This window comes from Epargyreus clarus, unplaced genomic scaffold (genome assembly GCF_041222505.1).
Source record: "Epargyreus clarus isolate Ecla_fem2 unplaced genomic scaffold, WU_Ecla_fem_2.2 ptg000032l, whole genome shotgun sequence".
Classification (NCBI taxonomy): domain Eukaryota; kingdom Metazoa; phylum Arthropoda; class Insecta; order Lepidoptera; family Hesperiidae; genus Epargyreus; species Epargyreus clarus.
Window position 1 is genome coordinate 6,397,193 of NW_027332237.1, and position 20,007 is coordinate 6,417,199.

Genomic DNA, 20,007 nt, shown 5'->3' on the forward strand with positions numbered 1-20,007 from the left:
AACTATCCTTTAAGATTAACGCTTAGATCTCAGGACTTTGAAGCTGGCTCACAGATAAGATAGTTCTTGAAACTAATTCGGGAGATTGCCAAGTGTTAGCTAACTAGATAATACCTATTCCACTTAGGTGGCGGTTTCTTTTAATTTTTGTGAATATATTTTAGATATTTTTTTTTATTTTTCGCAAAGTTATATGATATAGAAATATAATACGTATGCTTACTTTCGGTTATATACACAGTTTACAAGTTATTTAATAAAGAAGTGAAGGCTATAATAGACACCTATGTGATTTAGTGAACGACATTTTAGGCACCCATTTTAGGTTTCTACGCAGGTGATTAAATGATACAAAAACATTATATTTTTGAAGTCGCCTATGATACCTCAGGTTGACATGTGCCAGGTAATCAAAGTACACTAATGAGTGGAAAATTATCACCCAGGTGATCAAAGTGAAATAGACCGACTTTACATAACACCATAGATAAGTATAGATATATCACCGCCTTGTGATTGAAGGAAGCCACAAACAGTCAACCATTTTGTCATTACGTCTCCTCATAGTGTAATTTACACAGAACAATGCCGACATGTTCAGTAAAGTAGTACAAAAACAACACGAAATCGGAGAAAAAGTGCCGAGAAATTTCGTTTAAAAAGTTCTAAAAACTACATTTTTTTATATTATTTAAACACGAAAATAGCTGACAGTGACAATTTCAATTGTCAAAACTGGTTACAATTTCTTTAAATAATCTTAACTAATCTTTGCATAACACTGACATGTTTTTATTACTTAGACTTAACGTCAATTTATTCTACAATCCTTACTACACAACCATTACTAGAAAACTAAGTTATTTTAAAAGCAAAGCCATTTATTACTCGCAACTACGAGTATCCCGTCATAACAAGTCATAATAACAGAAAAAACGGTAAAAATCCTCAACAAAATGGAATCTCGGAGCGAGTTGCGGAATTAGCTGTGTTATTCTCAACATCTCTCGTGATTTCATTCCATTGTTGTGCCACGGAATTAGTATGCAAATGGAAGTGCTTCGAGCGTGTATGAACTCGAAATTAAATTACTGTGAGCGTACCCCGTTTAACAGTGATTATTATAATTGTATGGATTAAGGAGGTAGTTGTTTCAATGGGTTGTAATTTATTAGTATTATATTTCGGATGTTAAAGGGCATGTTCAGGCTTATAACGCGTGCTTATATGGGTATAGATAAAAAATACAGATAAACTAGTTTTTGCCCGCGGCTTCGCCCGCGTTTAAAAGAAAATAATATGACATACTAACATACGTAAAACTGAAAATTCGTACCTTCTTTGGAATGATAGTAGCGCCCTCTGGCGAAAATTGGTCGTACCAACTCTGAAACCTTCGTGGGCTCATGGACAACAACTTTGCTAGATCATCACTTGATCAAATGCATAGTTTACGACTCAATCCATACTAATATCGATTAACGTAATCGATTTTTTTGGTCCAAAAGATCTATTCTCCGATTAATCGATCTTAGATCGCCATCCCTAGTTCCCGTGGGATTTCCGGGATAAAAACTATTCTATGTCCTTTCTCAGGTCTCAAAATATCTTCGTACAAAATCGGTTCAGTGGTTTAGGCGTGAAGAAGAGACAACCAGACAGACAGACAGACAGAGTTACTTTCGGATTTATAATATTGGTAAGGATTACAGTAAAAAAACGCAATAAACATATCATAATGTCCCCACGAAAGGACACCAAGGTGCTTGCGAATATTTAACGCAATAGAACGCGAAATTTTGATTTCAGCAAAATTCACTTTTAGTCACGTTGCCATGTTTGATTACATTATTATTTGTCAGCTAGGTTTTTGGCGGGCTTAGTCTTTATCAATAATGTATTTTAATGCATAATCCTATCAAACATTAACTTATTTTTAAGTATTTAAGACGTGAGTCGAACACTGAATATTCCTTGTTTCACCTGACGCCTTAAATTACAGCTGCCATATTTAATTACAATTCATATTGAAACAAATTACATAGTTGGCGTCATAAGGGTTATAATTAGATGGACGTTTGGGCGTTGTACAATATTTTTGTGGTAACTGTCACGTATAATATAAAATTATATGCTTCGTCTAAAATTTCAAACTTAGTTAAATTATTCTGGAATGGCCGTTACTTTAAGCTATTCAGTATAATACAATTTCGAAAACTGTAATAAAGAACTATGAATAATAGTTAAACGCAATTTAATATGAATTGTTTAATAATAACTTTTGTTTATTTTACAATTTGAATAATACTTTCAGAGTTAGTTGAATATTGAAACAAGTTCTGGAGTTTTCGAATTTAATTAATATATGCAATGAAAACTTTCTCTCAGTAGTTGATATATAAGAATTTTATTGCGATAAAATACGTTTTAGGAATAATTTATTATAACTTAAAATATAGTTTTAACATTGGTAATTGCATGAGCATAACAATGCATATTACTCCTTAATATTTATGTAACCACCGAAGAATATAAAATAAGGAATACGTATTACATTTTTAAGTTTTGTTTTGTAATTATGTTAGTCCGATTTTCGGGCATCTTCTTAAAGTAAGATATGTTTGGCTATAATCCACCACGCTGCATTTCACAAGCTTTTTATTGACTCTCAGGCAATGGATTTTACTGTTAAAACATGTTTTAATAAATTTCTAATATGGATAAAATTTCAAAAAATTGGAGCGTGCCCGGGATTTTAAAATATGCATAGTGCTTACGAGTGGAGTTCCTTGCGCCGACTTCCAAAGCGGTGGTAGATGACATTCAAAAGTTCTTTGTGAATCAACTTTGAAATAATGTTTTATTTATTTATTTTAAGTATTTAATAAGTTAGTTATTCACAGTAATTGTAAGAATATAAATATTATAGATTTAAACTACAAATAATTTTTATTTCAAAATGAAACTTCTTCCAGCGACCCTGGGATCGGAATGTGTATGTGAAAGGCAACATTCGTGTGCAAAAACTAAATTTGAAAAATATCTTAAAACATATGCAAATATTTTTGATTTCATTTGATTAAAAACATAGATTCCCAACGTAAGGGAGCGTATTTCATATCGCTTGGCTCTCACCACTTTCATACATATCGTGTGGCACTTCCAGTTTCTCTAAATCCACAAACACTTCTAATGAAACACATTAATAACATCTGCGCACACTAAAATGTCTTTTGTTTCTTGCACGATTTTGGAAATTGTGCAATCTTTTGTTGTTTTCATGTTATATTTCGGTTATAATGTATTACATATGGAATAATACATGAATTAATTGCTAGCCACGTAATGATGCCTCAGTAATTACACCTTCATATCAACTCAGTGAAGCACGCATTGTTTATTAAGATTGTTACTGATATACAAAGTTAAGCAACGTCGGGCGCGGCCGGAAGTTGGATGGGTGACCGCTGGTGGTTATATCACATGCTCGTTTCCATGTCCTGACGACAATTTAGGGCGTTCGGTATAGGAATGAATGGATTTAGCGAATTTACAGTGTTATTTGTGAAGATGTAGCAAATGAAAGTGCCGTCCACCTGATACCAGTACCGATGCCATATAGAGACAGACAGAGATAATAGACGTTCTACCTGTACCCTTACCATGAGTTCTCAAAACATCCCATAATTTTACGTTACGTTTACTCAATCCATTATTCTGTTCCGTTTGCTTCAGGAGACTGAGTAAACGCAACAATAAGTAAATGCTCAAGTCGTTTTATTGCCTCACATGTTCCCTAAAAAAAGAGACAAAACATAAAGCGCCATTTTGTCCATTTAGACATTTAATGTTACGTTACTGACACTATAGTTCTGATACAATCCGCTAAGGGCGCTGATTGGAATGTATGGGCAAATACGTAAACAAATACCAAACAGTCATATTTGTCAAAACGTAAAACCCCAAGGTAAGGGTACTGAAGCCGATCACTAGTGCGTTTTCACTCCGGAGGTCTGAGAAGGTCGCCTTATATATAAGTCAGCCGACGATAGACATAAATGTGACGGTGGAATAATCTCGGAATTTTTTTTTATAATATAGGAGTAGCAGACGAGCATACAGTCCACCTGATGGTAAGTGGCTACTGCCGCCCATGGACATCTGTAATCAATCCCAGATAGGGTTAGATATTCCTACCTGAGATCGGCCACAGATGCGCCGCTACCCCTGAGGACTAAGCTGGAACGCCTCGGAAACGTCTGTCTCCCTTACTACACCCTTCAAACCGGAACACAGCAGCGCCTAACACTGCTGTTATTAGTTAGAAATAGGTGTGGCGGTGGTGCCGCCGGAGTCGAACCACAAAGGGTTCTACCACCTTCTTAATACTAGATCTACTTGATATTACTAGATCTACCATTTTTACACCCACAGGAAGGAAGTAAATTTTATTCTAGGCAGATATGATCGCTGGATGTAATAAACATAAATACTTAGTCAATATTGAATTCCGTTTGTATTTACTTATGATCAATATGCCATACAAACATAATTACTAAATTTATGATCAGTACTCGCTGGACGGTTTGTTAATATCAAATAATTAATTCACCACGTACAAATTGTATAACTGTGTTTGTTTACTCATACGCGTATCGTTTGGTTTATTTTCGCTTTATACTTTTTTCTTTTTATAATAATAGACACAAATATTTTATTGTTATTGACATTTTATCTTATTACAGTTTTAATAATATTGGAAATTAGTATCTACAATCAATGACATTTAATACTAGGTCTATGTCTACAATTTATAATTATAAAATGCGGCTTAAAATTATATTTGTACGCCATTTATGGCAGAATAAGCGAAAATAAGTGACTATAACACCAATGTGTACACCTTATTCTAGAAATAAAGATTTTTGTATTTGTATTTGAAATAAACATAAATAGCAAACAAGGATACTGTTCACCTGATGGTAAGTGGCTACTGCCGTCCATGGACATCTGTAATCAACCCCAGAGAAGATAAAAGTCTTCCCTGAACTTGGCCGCAGATGAGTCTTTACCCCTGAAGACTAAGTTTTATTAATCGGGTTAATTACTACATCGTACATGGATGATCAAGGTACATATTCGAAGGTGGTAGAACACTTTGTGGTTAGACTCCGGCGGCAACTCCACACCTACTTCTGCCTTATAGCAGCAGTGTTAAGCGCTGGTTTGAAGGGTGTGGTAAGGGAGACGTAGAGGTAATTTCCCAAGGCGTTCCAGCTTAGTCCTTAAGGGTAGCGGCGCATCCGTGGCCGACCTCCGGTACGAATATCTGATCCTATCTGGAGTCGATTATAGATGTCCATGGGCGGCAGTAGCCACTTATCATTAGGTGGACTGCATACTCGTCTGCTACTCCATATTATAAAAAAAAAAAACATAAAGTACTTGTTATAACAAAATTCTGATAAGCTATTTGGAACGTCTCGGATAATGTATCCCTTACCACACCCTTCAAACCGAAACATATCAGCACTACACTGCTGTTATAAGGTAGAATAATGCGTGATGGTGATGTCTTCGGAGTTGAGTCATATAGGCTCCTACCAGTTTTGATTATGCCTTGTGTATCAAGTAATATCATTTAAAAAGCAAACAAATGTTAATTGTTCACAAAAAATACACTTCTAATTACCTATATCAATTAACGTTTGAAACTTCACTATTTCACTATCACACTGTAATTCACACAACTTTAAGTAATTGTATACCACATCTTAGTATCTCTAATTATGATAATTGTATAATTAGTCGACTGTCACAGAGGACGAAATTAGACCTTAATTAAACGCTACTAAAATAGGACTTAAAATCATACAAGTATATTATGACGGACCGTTTTCAATTCCAGTAGACTATATTTTTTTCAAAATTGATTCATTTGATTCACTTTTTGAAAGTCAACAAACTACCACCGCTTCACTGAAGGTGTTTCGCTATGGAGAAGAAGCGGCGCAAGAAACTCCATACGTGTGCATATTTGAATCTTTTATTTTTTTAAATGTACATTCGAAAGTTTAGATATCATTTCCTAGAAAAAAAATAAAACAAAGGAATATTTTGGTTAATATTTTTATTTGGTATATATTTTGTATAACAATTAAAATCAGCTATCCGATGTTATTATACCTACAAAAAATATTTGGAAGGTAAAATAGATTAGATAAGAATTAATCGTCCAAATACAGTTTTATCTATTTACAAAAAATAAATAAGCGAATAGCTAGAAATAATACTATTTATTTAGTGGAGTATTAAGAGGAATACTTCAGAAAACCTTTTTTCACCAAATCAAATACCATTAAGAAATAAAGTTCTCTTTGCCGATTTTAAATCGCTAATAAAATTACGAGGTAAATAAAATAGATATTTAACACTACATATTTGCGACATCCCACTATCTAATTTTATAGTCTCCATAATCCATATACGTACCCAATATGTATTATCCAATATAATCGCATTAGTTCTTCAAATATTTGCGATCAAAGTAAATATAGAACCAGGCTTAGTAATAGACGGATTTACTGTTACGAAAAATATTCTCTATATCAAAGTACGAATTTAAAACCGATCAAACTAAATGGGAGTAGAATTTATTTATCGACTCTCTATTTACCTTTGAAATTGCATTCAAATAAATTTTTACCTCACCAACAATGGATTTTGATAAATTTTCACGCGTATCGTGTATGATGCTGTTTTTAGGCACATAAAAATGGCTGGATTTAACGTTTGTAACAAAAACCGATCACGTGAAAATGAACCGGTATTCATCTTTATCAATTTCATAGTTAAAATTCATTTTTACATGAATCATTTTTAGATTGGAGGGAACGTGTTGAAAAAATATTTAAAACATTCTCTGTAATATAAAAACAGATGCAGCTGTTGCCATTATCGAAGCCAACACCTTCTGTTACGATACATCCCCAACAACCTAACAAGTTAACGCATTGAACGCTTCAACGCATTTGAATTGGGCGCGTCATAACGCCCAAGTGCCTCGCGTTAGACGCACGTGGTAACTGCAGACAATAGGGTATCTAATTATCGTTATACAGCGCTGGTATTTACTGGGTAATTACCCACTAGTGTAGCAGGCGGTTACTATGACCCGTGCACATCTTAGCGAACGGGTATTGTGTAATGGTGTATATTAAATTTCATCTAAATAGATACTTTCCTTTACTTTACTCCTTCTTTTTCCTTTACTTTAAAAAATACTTTGCTCCTCTTCATCATATTCCTCATGTTTCAAAGATTTCCCGGATTTTATTGAATATAATGGAAGAAGCAATTGAGCATTCCGTCTACTTTATGGTAATTGTGTCACATCAGTAATCAGTCCTGGATAGGATTATGGTTCTCCTTGAGGTCGGCCATAGACCGTTACTGTGCCTACAAGGAAGTTATCAAACCCTGCAAACTAGAACACAACAACGCTTAGCTTCATAGTTCTACTGAAAACTAATGATAATATTTTAAACATGTATATTTATCTTTTAAACGTTTTTAAACACAGTTTTTTTAAACAAGAAGACTTTGTAACTAACTATATGCGACCAAAATTATCATAAACCTGCCAAAGTAGCAATATTGTAACGTTAATAACATTGGGTAATTCTGTGAGCAATGTCAGTACCATGGATTCACGTAACGGCTAACGTTACTGAGCGTTACAATGCGCTCAATTCAATTGAGTAATGTGTAATGTGATGTGGTTCCTTTGTATGAAGTTCATTTACTGAAAGCTATTCATCTGTAACGACTATTGATGTCTGAAGGACAGTTACTATTGTATCGGATTTTTAATCAATGAGTACTTAGTTATGTAATTTTATTGATCCGAAGATTTGTGGGGAACAAAGGCTCCCTTTTACCTATCCTAACTAAAGATAACTAAAGACGTAACATAATTAAGTGACTTAAGAAACTAATGACACTAATAGAAGTAATTCATTAGATAGGTTAGTACAATCAACCAATTATAGGTCTAACACTCGTTGCTACTAATCAATCTATTCCATCAAAGATCGAAACTTGCGATATCAAGTATGAAGAAATAGGATAGATTTAGGCGTTTAAGATTTCAATTTATTAACTTCATCATTTTAGTCATCCATTTATACAACTCAAAATAACTATATATAATAATGTAGTAAAGTATTCAACAAAAAAAGGAATTTATAAATGCTACATTTTATACGAGAGTTTCGCAAGGAGGTAGTTTTTCACCTAAACTTTTAATGTTCAACTTATAAAAGGCACACGAAACTTGAAATTTACATTTCTCGATTATAGTTTAGTCTCGATAAAAGAGCAGGCGTTGCCAAGACATTTTTGCCTTTCAGCGCCGACAGTTATAAGTTACTTGATAACATCTAAGTAAAAACCGTTGAGGAAAATTTTACGTTTCGTTAGGTACTTTCTTAAATTTTTACTCCTTGATGCTTTTTCGATTTTGCTTGAGCATTTATAATTGTTTGAAAGTTGTTTCAGTCTATCAAATATAATATATTTAATGAAAATTGATTGCGAATGAATTCCTTTTTTTACCCGAATGCCAAGGAAGGGTAAAAATTCTGGATTGTAAGAGTACTGAAAGTTAAATATGAATGTATTTTAAATAGCTCATGTTATTTTACATTTCTAGATTAAATTCATTCAAGGTAAATAAAATAAATTAATTATAGAAATATTGAGTAATAGATAATGCATTTAGTTCTAGGTCTTAAAATCAAAACATTTGACAAATATATTGTATAATCATAATGCGTACTTAATCAACGAGTTATCTTTAAACACAGCTTTTACTTATTAAATTAAATGACGACACTAACTGGACGACTTCCTAAAGACCCGATCTTCATAATTAAGTTAACCAGATTTAGTTTCGCGAGGATAAACGGTTTTCTCAGTAAATAAACCTAGTTAGTACAGTCTCCGACAATAAACATATTAGCCACCAAGCCGAGCGGTATCTCGGCTAAACTTGCATAGCCGGACGCCGCAGACTTGGCCGCAGTTAGCCTACTAGTAATTGAACTGTACTGGTGAATCAGAACATACTATTATCCCCGTAGTAAGTCTATCGAAAATATTATAGATGCGAAATGAAAAAGGTTTTCTTCTCTAAAATTTTTAAGAAATATTGGATTTAGAACAAATATTTTTTTGTAGTTATTTCCCGCTTTACTCTTATAAACATTTATTGTATTGTATTTGATAATATACTATCGCCCCTGATTAATAAATTAATTAATATACCCAATGTTTTTCGTACCAGAGATTGAATTATGACAAATGTCGGTAGAAGAAATTGTTACATTTCTTGATTATTAATAACGGACGGAAATAACATTGTTACCTTATTTACGATATCACACAAGTATACATTATAAGTAATCTAAATTATTATTTTGGGTCGAACCAGCGACCTGAAATTCATACAACTTTTAAAAGTAAATTGGGAAGATACAAAAGAAAACTTTAGACAAATTTATTGGAATGTTATCTTTCTCGATTATAAGGCAGTAAAATACAGACTATAACCAACTGATACAGCAAGCATGAAAGTGTCAGCTGGTGGTAATCAATCAAATTTGTACTTGCCCTAGACCTGCCGGGGAAAAATCTAAAGAGATTAATGAAAGCCTCGCCAATTTGGCCTTGTTTAGTCAAACACCCTCATTCCAGTCCACGTTTTTTGTACTTTTAGACTAAATACTCGTGCCATCATTAGTTATATGTAAAAGGTCTCTGGAGACCGTCTGTGTACTTCAGGCTTAGCTCAATAAACTGTCCGGCAAATTAATTTTTTGTTTTTGTGATTCTGTAATCTGTATAAAGGTTCATGTTAATGTTGAACTTTAGAATTATAATTTAGAATTTATCTATACAGTGGAAGCAAATAAATAGCCCATCGTTAAAATCTATAAAGTTAAACCAATTAAGATAGTACTTATAGTTAATTTCAGTTGCAACCCTTAAACAATAATTTACCTGATATTAGTATAATGTACATTCAGAAATGGAGTTCGTCTTACCTCAGTCTTATTAAGAAGAGTATGTCCACTTTTAGAAATAGTATAAACATATAGATATGCAATTTGGCCAGGACGATCATTTATCATTAATCCGTTCATTCTGTGATAACACTCATACACAGCAGTTTCACAATATCAAAAGAGGTCCCTTTGAACCATTATTAATTCTTTATGAGTATTACAGATCATATTCTTAGGACCTTACACTTATTATAAAAAGTTACCTGTAAATATGAGAAAAAAATATTCAACGTTGGTAGAAAATATTCGTGCGAGAACTGTTTTCACCTCTTTCCAAGGTGTCATATCATTGTTTACACAGCGTCTTTGTTCTGCAGAAGGTTAAGGCAATTCGCTCACACCCAGCCCAACCCGTGCTTTGTTTGCTATACTAACAGTGTAACTAACCTATTTCCTTTTTTGCAGTATGTTTTCTTACCTATTCGTCCCATATTTAACCTTTCACGTGCTTTTGACTACGATTAAACTACCACTACTAAATTCACGTATAACGCTGCTATTTTGTGGATTCAAGAATACTGTAAAGAGCAGAGCTTACCATGAAGCGGTACTTAGCATTCAGTTGTAGCAACGAGCACTAGTAAATTAATGTTAATGTTGATCATTACATTAGCTTTACACATATGATACTCTGGTTTGAAGTTTGTAAGCAAATTATTTGAGGTCAGTTTAACTGCTTGACGGTTGCTATACTTCTTTGTTATTTTTTATGTTTATCGCAATAACCACTACACTAATATAATGTTAGACTTGATTTTTCCACTGGCGCGCTATATGCTAAACCTAGAAGTCTTCATAGTAAATATGATGCTAATATCACAAGTTGTCATAAAACGTTGAAAAGCGAAAAAAATTAGTAGAACGAGAAAAAAACAGTACATAAAGAAACAATTACATATAAGAAAGTAACACAGAAAGGTAAGAAAGATTAAAAACAGAAAGGTAAGTAGAGGAAGAACTAGTAAAAAAAGAAACAGTACAAACATAGGTGGAGGTACCATTCTCGTTAAAACTTATCTCGTGAAATAATTATTTCCCTCAATACCACTATTCCGTTGCTATGAGTTAACTTTCTAAGGCTTGATATAAAACACTTTATTCTTCTTAGTTTGTTACTGGAGTACCAGAAACTCGTAAGGTGATTCGGAAAGTTTTATTGAATTGTCGTGTTTTGTTGCCTTATCCACTGAGTTTGGTACGAAGAAGTACCAAGTAGTGTTGATGTGTTTAGTATCGGTTTATTTGTATTTGACGTAAGTAGTTTTTGAGATAGAAGTGACTGCCTAGTAAATCTCTCATTTTGGGGTTCTGAGTGTCGAACATTAGACACCTGCCTTTGATTTTTTGAAATTATATGCGTTTTAGAAATGAATTGGTTGTAACACACGTATAACTTGGGAGGTATATGCAGCTGTCTACGAGTATTTGCTGGATTAAATAAGTTTTCTCAGTAGTTACCAATAATGCCACCGGGAAGAGACAAAATGATTTAGACCAACAAAACCATTGAACAATGACGTGATTAATGAAGATTATGTAAGTATAACTACATGATTTCAAAATAAATGACAATTTGAATATTCAAAATAAATGATAATGACATATTCAAAATGTACTAATTTGTGATTTGATTCCCGACTACTAAAAATAACGTGTATATATTTATCAAAGATTAAAAAGATTAAGCACAATTTTTCCATTCCCAGAAATTACATGCATTTACTATTTCTCATAAATTCCCAAATCTTATGACTGTTGAAGCAACCGCTTTTGATGTTTCACTTTACCATAACCAACAACATGGGCTTATCATCATCAACTTCCTTATAATCATTACCCCGTGTCCTTGTAAGCAAAGCCAATTTATATTCCATCTAACTAATATTCAATGCCCTCACTCGGTCGCAGTTAAGTGAATGTGGTCGTAAAAAGGAAGTAATTTTATTTTATTTTATTTTTATTTGGGAAACATACAATATTTAATACATACAGTAACTTTCACACAGACATAACAAAAATCAGCAAAGTTTCCACTAATAAATAATACATAAAGGTTTATAAATGTATTTGTTTACACTGTTAGGAGTAGGTATATTGAAATAACAAAATATATATACAAGTAAAAAAAAAAAGAAAGGAAAAAGTAATTTGTTACATAATGCAATTTTCAAGAGTCTGTTTCAGTTCCCGCTTGTATGCAAGTATTGAGCAATTAAATATGTCCAATTCTTGTAGATGTTTGTTATAAAAGTTTGAGGAACGATATATGAAAGTATTACTTGTGTATTTCTTTTTACACAACGGTACGTGAAACAGACTTCTACAACGAGAATGAATTCGGGGGCATCTCAAACCAATAGTGCTTAGCATGAAAGGGGATTCAATATAATTAGGTATTTAATATTTTGTACAAAAACATTTGGTCTCTCTCAATTCGTCTAAGGGTAAGGGGTGTAAGCACTGGCACATTGTTGAATCTAAATTTAAGATGTTTTAAATATAAATTAAAAACTCTGTCTATTCTATTTACTTGGTCCTTGTATTGCGGGTTCCATACGACAGATCCATACTCAAGCAGAGGTCTGACGTATGAGTCAAATAGGCGCGAAAGTGTTGAACTTAATTTAAAGTCTCGACTGACTCTTAAAATAAAACCTAGCATACGGTGGGCTTTGGATATAGTATAATTTAAATGTTCATTAAATGTCAGCTTGCTGTCCAAGATTATCCCTAAGTCTTTGTTCTCAGTTACACGAGTTACAGTGACATGGTCGATGTTATAATCAAATTTTACATAGTTTCGATTTCTAGTAAAAGTTATTATGTTGCACTTCTTAACATTTAGCTCCAAATAGTTATTTTTACAATATATTACAAATTTATCAAGGTCTTTTTGTAACTTTTTGCAGTCAGTGAGGTTCTTAATTGTTTTAAAAATTTTCATGTCGTCTGCGTACAATAAAATATTGGAGTGATTAAATATGTTGATTATGTCATTAATAAATAAATTAAAAAGGAGTGGAGCAAGATGAGATCCCTGAGGCAAACCGGAAGTGACAGGGAGAAAAGATGAACAAAACCCTTTAATTGCCACGGCTTGGCTTCGCTCGCGCAGATACGAAGCAATCCAGCGTAGGAGATCTCCGTGTATACCGATTGATTCTAATTTGCGTACCAAGACCGAGTGTCTGACTTTATCGAATGCCTTCGAGTAATCGGTATATATAGTATCCATCTGAAAACCACTTTCCATGGCGGAGGTAACGTGATGCACAAATTCACACACATTGCTCTCTGTTGATTTTTTACTTATAAATCCATGCTGCTGATCAATAATTATAGGCTTTAAAAATGGAAAGATACAGTCATATATAATCTTTTCAAACAATTTGGCTATTGAATTAAGTTTTGAAATAGGTCTATAATTTGCAATGTTTTGTTTATCACCGTTTTTATATAACGGAGTTACATAGGATTGCTTCCAAACCTGAGGCATCTTGCCGGTCTTCAAAGATAAATCGAACAGAATGAACAAAGGTAAAGATAAATTATTGTGACATTTTTTCAGAAAGATTGGTGGTAAATTATCTGGGCCTGATCCCTTGTTTATATCTAAGTCCTTTAAATACTTATCTACGGTCTCTACAGAAAATTTAATGGAGCTAATGATTGTAGAAGTAGAAACGGTATTGCAATCAGACATCTGCGTGGTGTCTAAATCAGGTTCAAAAACAGAGTGAAAGCATTTATTGAATAACTCACAAATCTCTTGCGTGTCGTTAGATGACACATTATTTAAAATCATTTTTGCTGGCAAACCTGAGCAAGCCTTTTTAGATTTCACGACAGTAATGGTCCCATTATTGTCCACTGTAATTGAAGTTATGCGCAACGAGAGCTAATTGGTGTAATTATGGAGTTGACCCGATTTGGGGTCTTAGGGTCATGTTTGAAAAAGGCTGTTTTGTTGTACAAGACTTTTTAAAAAAAGTATTTGTAACTATTCTTTGAAATTTGCGTATAAAGATCAAAGTTGGATGATATCAGTAAGCCTGTTTTGTTTAACACATCATTTGTACTGTTTACTTACCAATCGCGCAAAATGTTGTTGCATATTCCCTGACATATCCAATGTGTTGCCTACCAAAGATCGAATTTTCACTATTTCTGCATACTAAAAGTTGTAGAATTTCGATTATTGGTAGCCAAAATCGAGTATTAATAACGGCAGTATAATTTAACTAACGTCAAAATGTTAGCAGACAACAGACATGCTCCTTTTAGCATCGGCCATCGAAGATTTAGATTCTATTCGGAAGCTAGATGCAGCGATCTAAACACCGCACTCATCTGACCGCAGTTACTTTTCGGATTCTTCATGGAATAACTGAACGCAAAAAACAGCGATACATAATACGCATGAATATAATGGAATCATTAAAACCTTAAATAGACGATGCTGGAAACTGTTAAAACCATAAGTGAAATCCATACAGATAAAAATCTTTACGTATTCAGGTAAGCCAAGAAAATAATGCAAATTGCAATTTTAAACGTTATTTCACTATCGCCTTAATACATTACTGTGTACGTAGTCTTCATCGTACGTACCTCGTATAGTATTTGATGTGTAAAATGAATAATTAACTGCCAAAGGAAGATTCTGAGTGCAGGTACTTTAATAATTCCGCAATCCCGAGAATATTGCTTGATGTAGCTACAGATTGTGATTTCTTAGGCAAAGTAAAGACTGGGAGATACTTGCACTAAGATAAACTTAATAAACACATACTAAAGCAGCTATTTCTGGGTTCTAAATGAGTTGGAGAGATTTAAGAGTAAAAATCTCAAGTAATATTATTTAACGGATGTAGCGTGGAACTAAAAACATAAATATAATAAAACAGAAAACCTAATTGCTTAAAATATGGCCTATATCACTGACACAATCAAAAGATGAGTCAACAAGAAGATAGAGGAATCCAGCGACACCATATATGTTAAAATCCGTCAAGCCGTTTGGGCTGTAAAGCGTGCTAAAAAATAATACATACATATGCACGAACACCTTTACCCTCACAGTCGGATAAAAATAGTTATCTGCAGAAAAATTACTTTGCACGAACCTATCTGAGAAACAGATATCGAATTCTTAACAATAAACCATCTTCAGGCCAAAATTAACAATGCTCTAATAAATAATTAGCCAGGAAACTTATTAACTCCTAACGAAGCGAAACTAAATCACAAACATAAGAGACGTGGCGTGAATAAACATTTGTATACCGATACACATAATAAACTGTCCCTAAAAGCATGTATGAATATTCATGAATGTATAAAAATGGTAATCAGCTTTCTTGTAAATATTTCACGCCCAGCAATTAGCGACATGTTTTGATGACAAGGGCTATTAACGCTGTATGAAATATACGCTAATGTTAAAGTTGAAAGGAATTTAAAATTTGAATGTAGGTTACATCCTGGATATTGAAATAGAAATGTAATAATACTTCATTAGGTTCGATGGATATATGAATAGACTACGTACATTGATAAAACTCCTTATTCGAGTTTCATTCTCGAGTATTTGCGGACTGTGCGCTGTCTATTATTTTGAATATTTAAACCCCCGAAAACGATAAACGTATACGCAGGGAACGGTATAAGCATAACGTATAAGCAACAAACAGTATAAGCAGAACACATACAAATTAAATTAATTAAGCCAAAACTTACTTCATTACATCATACAGTTGTTAACTTTAATACAGTCTCACATCAACTTAGCGAATACAACATAATCAGAACTGATTTGAGAGACATATCTTAATCCATTACCAAACATTTCAACATATAATGAATACTAATTAATTGAATTCTGTAATCGAATTCTAATTACAATCAACGCTTTGATTCAATCAACGCTTGAATATTAAACAGACGCTCTAGTTACTATTGAGAGGGTTCTGAAGTTCCGAGGAAATCTCATAAGCCTAATTAAGCTTTGTAAGCTGAATAAAGTTTGTCTCCCATGACTAAGGTGCGACTAAGCTGATACATAAACGGGTTCAATTGTTGGTCAATTTCAGGTGATTTAATAATTACAGTAACAATATAAATAACAATAATGAAATTGGATCAAATTTTGAAATTAAAAAAATTATAATAGGCAGGAATTGTCAAATGTAGATCGGGAATTGTCAAATGTAGATCGGAAATTGTCAAATGTTTGGTACGTAGGAAAAGCAATAGATAGACTGATTATTAGTGACTACCTTAAGATTATACAGATTGTTTATCAAACGTTACCGATCTATCGAACGGCATTAATGATCTTTGCCTGGGAGAAATCGTGTAATTCCAATCTTTTTTAAGCAAAATCGGATAGATTGATTATTAATAACAATGATATCGATATTCACGACATATATAATATGTTGCATTAAAGGTAAACACTGTAGTTTTATGGGAGTTCCAATATTACCAATATATAGGTACCTTTTATTCTTCTTTGTTGAATTTTTGTTTGAGATTGTTTCATTTGCACTGTCTCAAACAAAGATTTTTTAACAAAAAATACAACCGACTCGTATGTCACTAGCAGGTAAAAAATAATTTTTATACATGTTGGTTGAGTGCATGGTTCTGAAGTCGCTCAATATTTTTCGCTGGATCACGATGTAAAAAGTGCGTTCAATATGATATTGAAATTCATTTTTCCGATTTACCAGGAAAACTGTTTTTTTTTAATTTCCTTAAAATCGGACCCTCTGTGATACTAGCCGGGTACAATGACATTTGATTTATGTCGATCGGTAGTTGCATCGCGAAATAATCGCTGGAAATATGTAAAAATACGCACATTTATACGCGGTAAATGGATAACCTTTGGGAAGTCCATTAAAAACCAGTAGTGACAGATTAGTGATTTATTAATTCTTTTAAATTGAAGTACTAGGAGACATACTTTTCAGAGTCTTTTCAGCTTAGTTCTGGGGGATAGCGGCGCATCTTTGGATGCCCTCAGGTAGGAATATCTAATCCTATCATTACATTACAGATTTATTACAGATATCCATGGGTGGCAGTAACCGCTTACCATCAGGTGGATTGCATTGTCGTCTGGTCCTCCTACATTATGAAAAAACCTGTACATAGTATTTTTAATATCTTAGTTAAGTATTAAAGCACTATTTTCCATTGTTTAAAACAAAGATAGGACATAATCCGGTAAAAGGTAGCTGTTTTGTACTAAGTTGCTTGGAAGAAGTTCCTTGAAATCTTATTATCTTAAGAGATTCAGTACTTTGAATAACTTAAATAGATTTAAATAGCGATCTCTAAAAGTACGTCAACTTCTTTAAGATAACTTTACATAACAATAAAAAGAAGAAAGCGACAGGATCTTGATATTGTGTATTTTGATTTTCATGGAGGAAGAATACTTTCTGGATCAAATTCGGAGGCATCACCGCCACACCTATTTCTACCTCATAACAGCAGTGTTAAGCACTGATGTGTTCTGGTTTGAAGGATGTGGTAAAGAAGACATTTCTGCTTAATTTTTAATTTAGGTGTAGCAACGCACCTACCACCGATCTCAGATAACTAATTCTATCTGATCTTGATTATACATATCTATGAGCGGTAGTTGCCAGTTACTATTAGATGGCGAGCAAACTTGTTTTCTATAATATAATGAAGTTAACACATGAGAATTACTATAAAAACAAAAACCGACTGCTTAAAAATATAACCCGTGTTATTCCAACAATTAAGACGAATGTAAGAACACCATTATATTATATATATCAAAATCCGTCAAGCATCTTGAGGTACAGAGCATGCTAAAGAAAGAAACATACTCGTACACACACGCAAACCCACACAAACACATACACACATAAACACAGACGGGCAGCAGCAGTTATTAGCAGACGGGTAAAAAAGTAATATTTCCATATAAACTTTCTTCCTACCTTTTCTCCCGAATTCAATACGACATGGACATCCATTTATTATTAGATATACGTACAATATTCTATTTTAGGCATCAAAACGGATAACTCAGTCGTGTTCTCAGTAAACAAATGTTCTGTGAGCTTTGGAGCGCGACGAACAATATTGAACTAACTGCACCCCTTTGATGAATAAACTATGTATTTTGCTGGATAGTGAATTGACTATAGAGTCAAGTTGAGGAAGACATGAGTATCTGTGAATGCTTTTAGATACGCTTTCTAACGTATAATGGAGTTATCCCTTTGATGCTATTAATCGTTATTGCAAAAATGAAATATCTTGTATTTCTTTTTTGACAAATGAGAAACTTAGTCCTGGGAAAGGCCAATTACCAATTACAATATTGCTTAAATAAATCAAGTAATTATTTAGCCTCAACTCTAATGAAAAGACAATAAAAATGAATAAAACATGTAATTGAGATAACAACAAGTTAACATAGTTCCACTCAAATATGATATAGGTAATATTAAGATAACATACAAAGTAACATGTGAATGACGCACAAAATAATAAGTAGCTAAATATCCAAATCCAGAGATGACGTCTAAAAGTGCATTTCCTGTCGCGCTTGTTTAAACATGCACGCGCGTCCTGCTGGAGCCATATGCCAGTTGCACATGCAGTTTACACTGTGGCGGCTATCGATGAGATGCAGCAAGTTCATTTGTGTGTGTCAATATAAGAGAGAGAGAGAGAGAGAGAGAGCGAGCGAGAGAGAGAGAGAGAGAGCGAGAGAGAGAGAGAGAGAGAGAGAGAGAGAGAGAGAGAGCGAGCGAGAGAGAGAGAGCGAGAGAGAGAGAGAGAGAGAGCGAGAGAGAGAGAGAGAGACGCGTATGCAGGCGTTAGCACGAAGAACAGGTACAGAACCGTAAATTTAATTACATTGTATGTATAAAACTCAATATAATGTATTATCTTTTTCTATAAAATTGATGCTGAAAATTGTAATTTTTAATGAAAACAAGCGGCAGTGTTGCTGAAGTAATTTCGTAATCCATAATCCACAGATGCCGGAAATTGCTTTCACTACCGACTTATAGTTAAGGTCTCTAGGCGAAAATAAACCTAGCTAATTAAATTTTTATAAAAATCTCTTACCACTTTATATTGCAAGGACAGTTAAGGAAATCTCTTCATCAATATTATCCTTCCTTTATCTTCAATATTATTTACTTTCCTAATCTTTATAAGTCCAATCATCGTGCATACTATTTTTACAGTAATTCGTGAATAACTTACAACTGCGTCAATCCAACTTTGTCATCCAAAATATTATAAAGTATTTTTCATAAAAAATATTAGTAATATTATATCTGTTTATAAAATTTGGGGTCCAAATACTTTCCTTCTTGGAAACTACTTTAATAGATTTAAAAAATAACATATAAATTTTTAAACAATTTAGTTCACAAAAATAAAATTTAAAGTCAAACTATAATTTACGTAGCTTTAAAAAATATCATAATTAGTTTTAGAGATTTTCCTATATATTTTTCTGTAGTCAAAAAACTTCTTTTCATAATCATATTCCTGTATAATATTAATAATTACTATAAAATACCTACTTTGAATAAACAAAACAAATAAACTGTTTGATTTGATTTGATTTGATTTGACTAAATCAGTTGTACTCACCCTGACTCTCATTGAAGAACCCCAACACCATAATGACGATGACGAGCACACCAATCTTGAGCCGGTAGCCGAGGACGCCCACTCCTCGCATCTCTGCGCCCCACATCACCAGCGCCCACATGCTAGCCTTGTCGCAACCATTCCTTGTACGTCATCTGTCGCGTTACGTGGGACTGATGCATTGTCTGGAACAACAGAAAAAGATTTCGATAAATTT

General features: G+C 33.4%; 1 protein-coding gene across 1 annotated transcript in view; it reads right to left on the minus strand.

Annotated features, from left to right (window-relative positions):
* Window positions 1-20,007, minus strand: part of LOC140755173 (zwei Ig domain protein zig-8) — a 191,412-nt gene that overhangs the window by 47,175 nt on the left and 124,230 nt on the right. Inside the window, exon 2 of the mRNA XM_073090384.1 lies at window positions 19,791-19,975. Coding sequence (XP_072946485.1) covers window positions 19,791-19,911 — 121 coding nt within the window. The 5' untranslated portion in view covers window positions 19,912-19,975. The remainder of the gene's footprint in view (window positions 1-19,790; window positions 19,976-20,007) is intronic.